The sequence below is a fragment of the Acanthaster planci genome, linkage group LG09, assembly GCF_054643075.1.
Source record: "Acanthaster planci isolate LZ-2023a linkage group LG09, COTS_SCS, whole genome shotgun sequence".
Lineage (NCBI taxonomy): Eukaryota > Metazoa > Echinodermata > Asteroidea > Valvatida > Acanthasteridae > Acanthaster > Acanthaster planci.
This window is the reverse complement of record NC_141785.1, coordinates 4,951,084-4,963,156: the sequence shown is the minus strand read 5'-3', so window position 1 is coordinate 4,963,156 and position 12,073 is coordinate 4,951,084. Positions and strand designations below refer to the sequence as shown.

At 40.9% G+C, this 12,073-nt stretch overlaps 1 protein-coding gene across 1 annotated transcript in view; it reads left to right on the top strand.

Moving 5' to 3' along the window:
- The window catches only part of LOC110989428 (uncharacterized), a 45,842-nt gene that overhangs the window by 20,971 nt on the left and 12,798 nt on the right, over positions 1-12,073 (top strand). Inside the window, exons 3-4 of the mRNA XM_022253803.2 lie at positions 3,250-3,324; positions 11,481-11,621. Of these exons, the coding sequence (XP_022109495.2) occupies positions 3,250-3,324; positions 11,481-11,621 (216 nt within the window). The remainder of the gene's footprint in view (positions 1-3,249; positions 3,325-11,480; positions 11,622-12,073) is intronic.

Here is a 12,073-nt window from a genome sequence, read left to right as displayed (position 1 = left end):
AACTGTAATCACAATCAGGTATCATTGATGAGAATTTCATTGATCTGGGGGGGATCGGATTGTGTTGTCAGCCTTGCGCGTTTGATAAATTTTCGAATGGAAATGTTTATGTTTGCTTCTTCTGTAGAAATGTGACTTGTAACTGATGGACAAATGGAGTCTGAAAAGAAAGCTCATTAACGGGAGAGTTTTGAGATGCTCAGTTGTAAACACTGTGGTCCTCCCTGTTGTTTGTATCCACTTGACTACAATGTATGTTGACCACAAAGGAAATATTGCTGCAGATGAACAAACTTGTGCAGAAGCAGTGGAGAAAATTCTTTTTCTTTCTTTTTCATATATAATTTTGAAACTGGCTCAGGAAACTGCAGATTCCTGAAACGGGAATAATTATAATCAAATCATGAGGACTGGGTTCAGGTCTACATGTAGGTGTGTTATCGCTCGGCCGGTTCAGTTGTATCCACGGGTTGGTTGGTAACCTCATCAATAGTTCATTCACTCCGCCAAGCACACTGGGTGAGAAAATGGAATCTGGTCTGCGCCTCACAGCCTTGTGACGTACGAACCCTCTTGATTCACACACACTCACTTGCTACCTCACTGACTCGTAGTCTTGCGGATTGCTCGGCCTATCAGATGACGGATTGCCGTCCGGAGTCAGAAAAGCGAGTCGGTACGGTTTTGATCTTTCCTAAATGGCTATGACAGCTCTTGTGACTGTGAAAGGAATCAATGGCCGACTTTGTGGGCACCGACTGTCTTTGCAAAGTACCGACGGACCATTGTTATTCTAATCCACTCAGTAGCCCTGACTGGATAAAACCTTTACTTTTTATCCCTGTTCCACTTCACTGCCTGAATTTCAATTACATTCTCATAAAGTCACATATATATTAAACCCCCCCTCTGAAATTAAAGTAGTTAATTTTCGATGGGGGGGGGGGAATTGCCTCTGTAATCAGTACAGTTTGCAATGCCACAAAATTCACATCCACAAACCGGATGGGCTGGCATTACACGCATGTTGCTTCAGCGACTGGTAATTCCTGCAAGGGTTACTTTTGTTCTGTTGACTTCCACCACTTCGCCTTCACAGGACCCCAAGTTATTGACAAGACTGCTAAGGGATTAACAAAGCTACCTTTGGACAGCCTCATCTCCCCCCTCCCCTATCTTGTCTGGTGAAATTGATCCGCTGGTTCTCAAGACTCAAGCTAACCTAATCTTCCTTTTGTCAGTGTCTACAGCCCTGTAGCTACTGGTAGCCAAAGGTCCATGAACTCTGTAGCCCACCAAACCTGTTCAGTCCCTGAATGTGTAAATTCTTATGCCACACCCTGCAACACCATACTCAAGTCCCTTATAATACAGACCTTAATGGTGATGATCAGCAAGTGATTCGTCATCTTCAAACAGAGCCAAGGTGCTTCACACTAGAGCAAATATAGCCCAGAGGGAATGCCAAAGACTTCTGTTCAAAACAAAGTACATCTTGTATTTATGGATCTCCTTTAGGGCCTGAAATGGCCCGCTGATATTTATGATAGAGCAGAAATTCTGAAAAACCCAATTTTTCTGCATGTACATGTACTCAAGCTTTGTTTGGGGACAAAAAGCTACATTTGTGTTGTCATGGCTGCAGCATTTTCTTGCCTCGGTATACATGCTTGTACAGTATAGTCAATGGAGACTGTGTTTGTACATTCCAGCTTTCTGTGCTTTTACCTAAAAATGTTCAGGAGAAATTCATCCTACCGGTAGCACAAGTTTTTCAAAATGTATACATGTGCATTTCTGTGTGTATGTGGCTCTAGAGTGAATGTTTGACTTAGTAATTTGCATGAAACTGCTCTGACCACAAACAGTTGGGAGGGGGAGATACGTGTACTTGAAGGTTAGTCCGTTATTAAATCTTTTTTTTTGTATGTGCACAAGTCAACTTCCCGAAATGTGAATGGGACCATTCAGTACGAAAAACAGGGGAATGAACGACCATTTTCCATAATTGGCAGGTGCAACTGATTCCATCCTTCACTCTGCCACGCAGGGTTTTACCATTCCCTCCCCCAACTCAACCTACTTCCTACTCATGCATACCCCTCTCTCTCTCCCAGCTGTGGAACGAGGCTGTCTAATCCGTGTCACGCTCCGTTTGCATGAGTACTGAAGCCTGACCAGCGTTAACCAGCTTTTCTCTTGCCGCATTGATCCATTCTGGACAGTGTCGCAAACAGCCTGTCCTCCCCTTCACCTTTAGGTCAAGTCACTGGAGCCTGCAAAGTTTTTAAAGATAACCCAACAATCTATTCTAACTTAGTTTATATTATTATACACCATAAATACATGTACATGTACAAGCACCTGTAGATTGTGGCCTTTTCCTTTTAAATTTATACGTCTGTGCTTGCTAATAATGTGGAACATTGTGTTCACAAAATCCTGTTTCCTACCCTTTGTGCATTTAAGTACAATTGTATTTTTATCAAAACATAAAAGGAAGCTCTTTTTGTATGTTTTCTTTGATTCTTTTTTGTTCAGTAAGCTTCAAATAAGGTAAATTGAGTGGGTTTTTTTTCAGCATTTTGGCGGAAGTGCATTTCATTGAAGTTGTAAAGTAGGCCCTAATTATCAAAACAGCAAAACAGACAAAGGTTGAGTTGTAGTACATGAACAATCATAAATCTTTGACAATTTGGGGAGCAATGATGTACTGTCATTGGTATCTTACTCTTATATCTCTCTCTGGAATTAATCCCGTAAGTCAGGTCATGAATCCAAGTAAATTGAATCATCAGACAGTTGCAAATTCATTTTATTCTTTTATTCAGTGGGAAATATTGGTTTCAGAATTGCTCATCCTTCACAAAAGATACAATGTATATACATGTACGTTAGGCATTTCCTTTAGGAATAAAATTAAAATATTCACCCAGGTTTTATTCATTGCAGTAAAAATTGTGCATGCATGTACGTACATGTGTATACATCAATATTTATAAGAGGGTGATTTTTATGAGAATAGCCCTTGAAAAGTTAACATTAGTATTGGTATCTTTGCAGTTTGGAGTTTAGATGTACATGTACATGCACCGGTATGTTGAGCTTTGATGCCTGTGTAAATGCTTGCCTACCTCCTTGCATTTTCTTCCCTGGTAATGATCTTGTTTTGGTGTCGTCCTTCCTTAATAGTTGGATAATGTATTCCTTTTTTTGGTCTCTCCCTGTTGGTTCTCTCTTGTGTCGCAGGCCAAGCGTGCCGTTCAGCTAGGTGCGACCGCAGTCATCTTTGACGTGACGCATAACACAGACGCCATCCAAGAGGTAAGGTTGCACGTTCCTGGCTCAGAATGAAGATCGCATCAGGGACTTCAAGGTTTTTTCACCACATTTACCTTTTTTTTAAACTCTTTGCTTGTGAACTGCCTTTACCTGTAAGAGACGGTACTCTCTAGCAAGCATGTTTGCAGCTGCCCGTGAGTCACATAACTCCACATTGATCAAATGTTCATGTTCCAATCTATTTTTATGTTCCTGTAAATGTACGTAGTGAACAACCATTCACTTGCCAGGAAGATAGGAAATGTAATTTTCCAAAACTAGTTGAGAGATGTAAAAGGTAATGACAAAGAATAAAAAGCATGGATGCTATAAGTAGCTATGTGATTGGGTTGTGGTCGGCGAGGTACCGTGTAAGGCAATTTAGCAGTGATAAATTCTCCAGTTGGTTGACCTCTTTTTCGTCCATGTTGCAAAACAGGTTTTCTCGTGGAGAGTTCACAACGTTGCACACATATGTCCTGGGACCCGTAGTGATTGAGTTAGTAATTGGGCTTTATTGAGCGCTGCAGATTGGAACAGCTTGCCCAGTTTTGCCTGAACAGGCTCCCCTCCCCGCCAGAGAAGAGACCAGAATCGGGGTGAACAGCCAGTGCTGATTTCCCTTCCATGTTGAATGATCCCCCAGGGTTGGGGCTGTTTTAGGGGCCACAGTCTGTTAGATAAATTGGAGCCATCGCACAGCTAGCAAGCTCCCATCCATCTAGAGGAGATTAATCCAATGGCAATAAGGATGCCTACTTAGGGGTCAGTAACACAGCCTTAAAACGATTCCCTCCTTCTATTTGAATGTCCAAGCCATTTACCAGTGATCGGCACGGTAAACACGCAGTCTTGTACTCGGTCAGAAATTACACAAACTGGGCCTTGCTCTTCTTAAAGTTACATGTACATGTACCTTGGATCGGATTGTAAATTTACCTTATCACTGTAAAATCATGTCTTGCATACAACAAAGTGGTAACCTGTTAGGCAAGTTTGGTTGAGGTCGTTCTTCTCAGTTGTGAACTGGTAAAATTCACCTCTCGGTGAGCACTTGTCTTGCCTTGATGAGAAAAATAACTTGGTTTACTGAATGGAATAGTTTTGCAATTTTCAAGACATTGGTCATTTATTCCAGGGTACGTAGTTTTATTCTCAACACCATACCGGTTTGTTCCTTTGGAAGAAAATTGGTGTACAGCGTTAGAATTTTCTCGGAATCAAAAAGTTTTGAACAAAATGATTAGAATTTATGAGCCTCAGTCTGCACTCTCTACAGACATTGGAAGACTTTGTTCTGCGAGTGGTGACATTAAAATCTCGAAACCTTAAACATTTCACTGTGGATTTCAAACACTCCTCATGTTTCATAATTTCAAATTTAATTTGCACTTTTTGCAGTAACATCCATCGTGGTTATAAAACAGACCAAGGGAACAGCCAATCAGGCAATCCCTATGAATATTTTCCAGTTTGGCTGAAAAAATGTAGGCTTCTTGGGCACAAGGATAACAGATGTGATGAATTTCAATTCCAGTACGTCTTCCTTCCAGCTAACTCATCCTGTGTGGCCAGGCCAGCACTGCATGGAATTATTTTTCCCAAGTTTATGCACCATTTTTCCAACAGTTTCCGACGCCTGTTTTATTAATCAAATAACAGCAAAAGGAGCCTCACTAAAAGGGTTTTGATTTAAAGCATAATGCCAGCATCCCTTCATTTTCCTTGTCTCGGTCTGGTTTTTCCTCTAACGGGAAATAAAAAAGAGAGGCTCCAAGCTTCTTTGGGCCCAGATCGGCCTGTGGGAACCTTCCCGGAATCGACTGCAGCCATGCCACAGAGTAGGTTTAATTGGTCAATTCCCCTGGACTGCCAGTTGAATTGCCTGGAGGGTTCTGTGTCCCCAGCCAGTGAATAATGTATGGCCTTCAGTAATTGGTCAGCAAGAGTGTGTGTACATTGTAGCTGTGTTCATGTGGGCATGCACTGGCCCCAAGCTTACAGTGAAAAAGAAAAACTCTGGAAAGAGAGAGGGGCCATCACTTTGCACTGCCCTTGAAGTCCCACACACACAACCACAGGCTAGCTTAATTGGTCAGCCTGGTCACCTGGTACGAGGTCAAGGGTCAGCCAGAGTGGAATGTCTTCCCTGGGGTGAATGGCTTTGACCTCAGATGTAGGCCAAGGATTAACTGGTTGGACTCTGCTGGGAAGTTTACAGCAGGTTTACCTGTGCCATGGAGGTAGATCTAGACCTGGCCAGGCTTACCGCATTGAAAGAAATCTCACACACGTGCGACATGTACATACATGTATAATTCTGACTTATTTGTACTATGTCCTGGGCCTGTGCCTACAGTCATTAGAAAATGTGGAATTGGATCTGGAATCTCCACAAGATGACTTCCAGGCCAGGGATACGAAGGAGTGAGATAACTACATTAAATCATGGAGAGAAATAGATTTCTACCTCCATGATGAATTAAAGGAAAGTGATTTCAAACAATGTATGTATTAAGAAAGTGCTATGTGGAGAGTTTCACTGACCTGTAAAATTGTGAGATGAGAACGATTCCTTAGACTTTACGATTTGAATTGAAAAAACATTCTTTAGTCTGTACATGAATGTGCCTGGTTTAAATCCCTGTGCAATATGTGAGAGTGAACGATTTTGATTCACCATTCCTTATTCCCGGCACATCACTAGTTCTTTCAAAGGATTTCAGCTGTCACAATGCATTAACATCGCATGGGCGCTTTACCGATGAACAAAGTAAGAAAAACTGTACCCCCCCACATGCCTGTTCACAGCTTTCTTAACAGATGCCACTGTTCCTGTGGCGTATTTGAAAAGTGTGAAAATTTATGCGGCATTGTCGTTACTTTTCACAAGTGTGTGTGGCGGCACTGGCAAAGATACTCCTATTCATGAATACTTGCCCTGTCAACAAATTATTTGTGACACCCAATACCAGTCTGACACACAATGTACATGTATATGTGTATGTTACACGTAGTGGAGGAAGTTTTGATGCTAGACAATGCCTCTCCCAACCTGTTTCAATTTCACACTACCAAGTGAAATTAATTGAAGTAAAGCAAACACTCTCTGCAGAAAGCTGTGATAGTTACCGGTACCGTCGATGGAAATTGCAGAATTTGAATTGTTCATGCGTACATTGGAAAATATGTCTCACTTTCCAATAACACGCATGAACTGGTACCGTTATGTGTCAATGTACCATACAGCCTTCGTTTACATACTGCCTCAGCTTGTGTTTTTGATGGCAAAGAAATATTGCAGTGTTTTCTTCCTGTTGGAACTTAGGAAAGATGTTATTTGTAGAACTTAACGCCGTTTTGGTAAGTACATTTTCACATACATGTACATGTACGGTGTACATCACCTTGATGTACATTGTATACGGTATGCATTATGTATCACTGTTCATGTAAATGTACAGTAAAATGCACTTTTTGTTGGTTGTAAATGTCAGAAATGGTTTGTTATCAGCACACGTGAAGTTTGCAGTGATCTTCCCATTGAAGATTTTTAGACGCCGTTGAAGTTGATTAACCTGTCCTTTAGTGGAAAAGTTGTTAGCGTAAGTCTCCTGTTTATACTTCAGCTACATGTATAAAGGTCTGGCAATGTAGAGTAAATGTACAGTGTGTACTTAAACTCGTGATATCCAGCAAACCTGCTGAAGACTTAATGCTTGATTTTTCATGGTTAATAAGCTTTCAAATCCTTTGCCAGTTGTGCACACAATCAGATTCCATCTCAGCCAAATCTTTGATCTCTTGGGGGAGAAAAGTAGCTGATAATAAGACCGAAGTCACCCCTCATCTACAAAAATGTTCCTCCTGTCACTTTCCTCCCAGCCCACTTAGCCTGATCCCTTGACAAGCCAGTTTGCCAGCCATATCCAATTTCCCTTGCAATTTAGTCTAATATTGTCGCATCTGGTCCAACTTGCCGTGGCTATGGAGACCATTAACCTTGGATTTCACTGGATATTTCGGTGAGTAAATTGATATTAGGAAAAAGCCTCTCTCTGATTTTTGTTTTTTCTAGTGGAAGGGGAAATCGATCGGGTTCATTGCTTGCAGTTCTCAGGGCATCACTCTGCATCCTTGACATGTCATCTTGTATTCATCTGCAGTTTCTCTGGAGGAGCCAGCTCAGATAAGATATTCTGTCCACTCAGAACTGAAATGAATTAAGGGCGCGTCGCAGACCTGGGCACATACATGTACACAGACTAGATAAAAAGGAGGGACACACGATCAAATTTCCTTAGAGTCAACAGAAGAAGACATTAGTCAGTACATGCGTGTCTTTTCGAGCTGATGTCTGTACTTGTTCTCTGAGGTTTGTCTGGCGTATGTTGGGAGGATCACATGGTAAACATGTACAGTCTAAGTGGTAGGAGTTTGCACAGCACCATGCAGGGATATCACTTTTCTGAATTCTGAGTATGTGTGGTTCTGAAAAGAGTACATAATGTATGATAAGGAGACAGTTTTTAAAAAATGAATGTTCAAATATTTGAAAAGAACCTTTTGATCTTATTGTTAGGTGAACTGGTAGGCACTCAGCTGCCTTCACATTTCCTCAAAACAACTTGAAATATGCTTTTAGAATGCAACATTTTAAACCAAATGGTTGGATATTTCCCTTTTTTCATTTTATTAATTTTCACCTCCAAATATTCAATTTTCAAAATACCAGTAGATCTGAATAGTTCACCATCGCCTTACATACTGTACATTATACTTGCCAGTGTGCTTGGCATTTTCTTCAAACTCAACTTTATCTTTCATTCTGGTACTTAGGGTACAATATATTTGTAAGTCAACCTTTTGGATAAAGTACAGGGTATGCTTTTCACCTTTAAACAACAAAAGTGGAGATGATATTGTCAACAAAATATCAGTAGCTTTCATGTCTAGGCGCAAATTTAAAGGAAATATACTTGAAGCAGTTTGTCCAGGATGGATGAATCGGAACACAGCAGTGCTAAATCTCCAGAATTTTTTTTTTTTGCCTGAGATAGAAGGAAATCAAGATTAATAGAGAAGGCAGACAGGATTAATAGGCCAAGATGAGGCAGAGGAAGGGAAAAGAGGTGCAGATTGTAGCAGGGAAGAAAATAAATGAGAAGAGAGAATGGCTTCATCAGGGATGACGGATCGGCGGGGAAGAACTTGAGGAAGAGGAGAATTGCGGCAAAGATTCGGAGGAGGAAAAGCCGAAGGCGGAGAAATGCATCAGAGAGAGGAAAACCCCAGGATCGGAAAGATTGTAGAGACAATTTCTCCTGAGGATTTTTTTTTTTGGTCATAACAAAAAACGCTCGAGGCGCGCAATCGTTTCACCTGCCTTCCCCATTGCCGTGGCTGCACCATCCCCGCTGTCGTCGAAGAGAGTCACATGTCCGTTACTGTGGGAACAGCCCGTAGCTCTTGTGCCTTTTCCGGAGAGTCGGTTGTTACTCTGTGCTCTGGGCTGAAATGATATGATAAAGGACTTGTATCAACATTGGTGACATTTTAAAGGTTTTGGTGCTGTGAGAATATGGATTTTTTTATACATATATTTTTTGGGGGGTCTTTGCCCGGAACTACACATTTGAGATAGATTCTCAATTACACTTCTTTTTCCTTGGGGCAGTTTTTATCTGTCGGAAAATTGCAGCGACGATAATGTTGCAAAATACGTACAGTATTGTCTCTCACTCGAGGAGCTGCAGTAAAGATTGTTACCCAAAAAGTTGGGCCCACTTTTCGCAGGTTTTGGTATTATCTTCAAGTTAAAATCATCAGTTTTTATTTCCCATGAGTTTGTGCAAGGTTTAATTGTTTTCATGGTTTTGTGTTTAGTTGAAGTTTATTTCAAAAACAAAGACAGGGAACTCGTTTACGTGTATACAAATATTGCTTTTCTATGTACTCGCAGTTTTAAAGGCTGTTGTTTATTGATGGAATGTATTTCCTAAAATCAAAGCGTTTCTTGTGCAGAAATACCTGTAAATTATTAGATGAGCAAGTACCAAAACAGAAAGTGCCACTCATGAAGACGACATGCATGATGTTGGGTAATATGGGTGTCCATCCTTCTCATTTACCCTCCAAAAAGTTTTGAAGAAATATGTAGCATTACTGTCATCCAATCAAGCTGAAGTAGCATGATTAAACAACAGAAAAGTGAAAATTACCCCAAGAAAATGTAGACAAGTGTAATATTTGTGCAAAAGCTCTGGAGCTACTATCCTTCTGCCTGGGATGACATCACGCAATAGCTCAAGAATATGGAAAAGACCAAAATGTTGAAGTTTCTCACTTGTACTGCCACAAAGGAGGAAGGAAATCATAACTTTCCTACATGTATGCAAATCATAAAAATCCTATTTGAGATGGGGCTAACACGGGTGTCATCTTGTGCATGATCATATTGGCTGAATATAGAAACATGCATGCAACGGTACATTTATGTACACGTACAATGTACATGAACAAGTAGTCTTGGTATCAGCAGACTGTACATGTACATGTAGTTCTAGGTTACTGTCCTAGATATCCAAGTGTCATTTTCAGCCTTAGGGAACAGATAGTCAAACCACATTTGACACTTGAACGTGTCAGGAGCAGGTGCTTAGATTAACCCGCAATATTTTGATTAGTTCTCCTCCATCGCATGTGTTGGTACTCCGTGAAACAGCCGGTAACCGATACCCAGTTCAACCCGGAAGCCGTACCCAGTGGAGTGGTCAAGTATTTTAATGGCGTGAATATAAAACAGGGCCGCCTGTGGGGGATGTTCCTCAGTGAGAAACAAGAATCTTTTGTCTTTATGTTTAGTTGGGGGGGGGACAATTTCAGGGCGATATAAATGGGTGTATCCTTGCGTCCCAATTGTACAGTCAACAGACCCAGTCTGATAATGTTTCACACATCATCCCCAAAGGATTCCCGTTGCCAATTTGAAATACTGCTTTGAAGTTTGATCCTTATTGGAGAAGGAAAAAGGTATTGATGTTATTCGAACATGCCAGACGATACCTTCAGTTCCCAGGTCTTTTACTGCACCCAGTCTTTGAGTTTCATGTCCCAGGCATGTAACCACACCACCAGAAAGTTGGGTTACGATGTTTACGTTTACCAATATACACATGGTTCACAGGTTATTGAAGAATCTTGACTTGGCCTACTTCTGTAATTAAAGGCTCTGTGGAGTCCATAAACCCATTTTATTTGTAACCCTAATATACACCCATGAGAACTGACTGAGAGTTTTGTGGAACTTTCACAAACGTGGGTCAGATTGAGGATGGGATCATTTTCCAATTGGGCTAGCCACAAGAGCTTGCCTTACTTGTCAATTCCTACATTGATTTGGTGTTCAGGCTTGCCATAGTCATGTTCAGTCCTGGGGGAAAAAACACAGTTGTAATGGAAAGTCGTGGAAAAGTCATGGACAATTGAGTGGAAAAAAGTGTGCAGTAGAATCCTGTTGCCTGTGAGGTTAATCAAGTCCTGGAAAAGTCATTGGAATCAAGCAAGTTGTTTTCTTTTTCTGGATGGTCTGTGTTGATGTGATAAATGAATAATGATTGATTTGCAGACGATGTCCTTGTCGCTCTGTAGTTTTCCAGTTCATGATACATACATGTATACCAAACGACTTTTTCTCTGCAAAATGGCATTAAATGTCTTCGAAATTTGTCATGTTTTAGTCGTGGAAAGTCCTGGAAAAGTCATTGAATTTGGTCCTCAGATATCTGTGGGAAGCCTGTTTGTTACTTTCATCAGGCACAGAGCTTGCATTGCTGTCTGAGCAACAACGAGTCATCTATTTTAGTTTCTGAGTACAGAAATTTTCTAAGCCTTGCTTTTTTAATGGTTAAGTCAGGGCATCAGCTAAAACGTCATGCAGATTCTGTTGCTCCTGACTGGTTCCCAATGTAAGCTTGTTAAACAATTTTTTATTGCTGCTTAAAGACCAAACAAAAGTTGTTAAATACTCGATGGCATCTCTTTTTTTTTTCAACAAGCAAAAGAATTTTGAGGTAATTTTCTTCTTACCAGTTTTTACTAGCATGACAAGTGTCAAGTAAAGAACTTTTTTTTGGGGGGGGTTGTTGTTTTTACGACAGCTGCGCAGCGAGCAGTCAGCCTCCCTGGAGCGTCCGATTGTCATCTTGCGAGGATCCGACGCGCGGGAGCTGATGAAGATTGTCAACCGGCAAACGGAGGCCAGAGCTCGTATCATGTCACCACCTGCCCAGCCCCCACAGGTAAGCACACTTGTTAGTCAAGAAATGACTTAGGCCACTCCAGATAGATAAGGCAAAGAGAAATTCCTTCGTTCAGATACTGAAAAAATAAATTGGCATTAATAGTTGGTAGCTTTAACACTCTTACTCGATGTGCTTTGGGAAATAACGTGGGGAAATTTTTAATCACGTTGAAAAATTATATGAAATGTACATGTATGTGAGTTTTATTCTTCAGTTTCTAGATAAAAATTATGGTTTGTGATCAAATTCTGCACAATGTAACATGCAGATAGAGAAAAATGAACTGCGTCTCTGCTCTGAAAAGAACCATGTTCAATTTAGCCAATTCAGTTCAATTTTGGCGAACTGTTGATTTTTTTCCTTTCCATTGGGCAAGAGCCTTGACATCGGTTAAGCCTAGTCGTAATGGTTCTTTAAGTTGGAATCATGACATTAATCGGAATGATTGG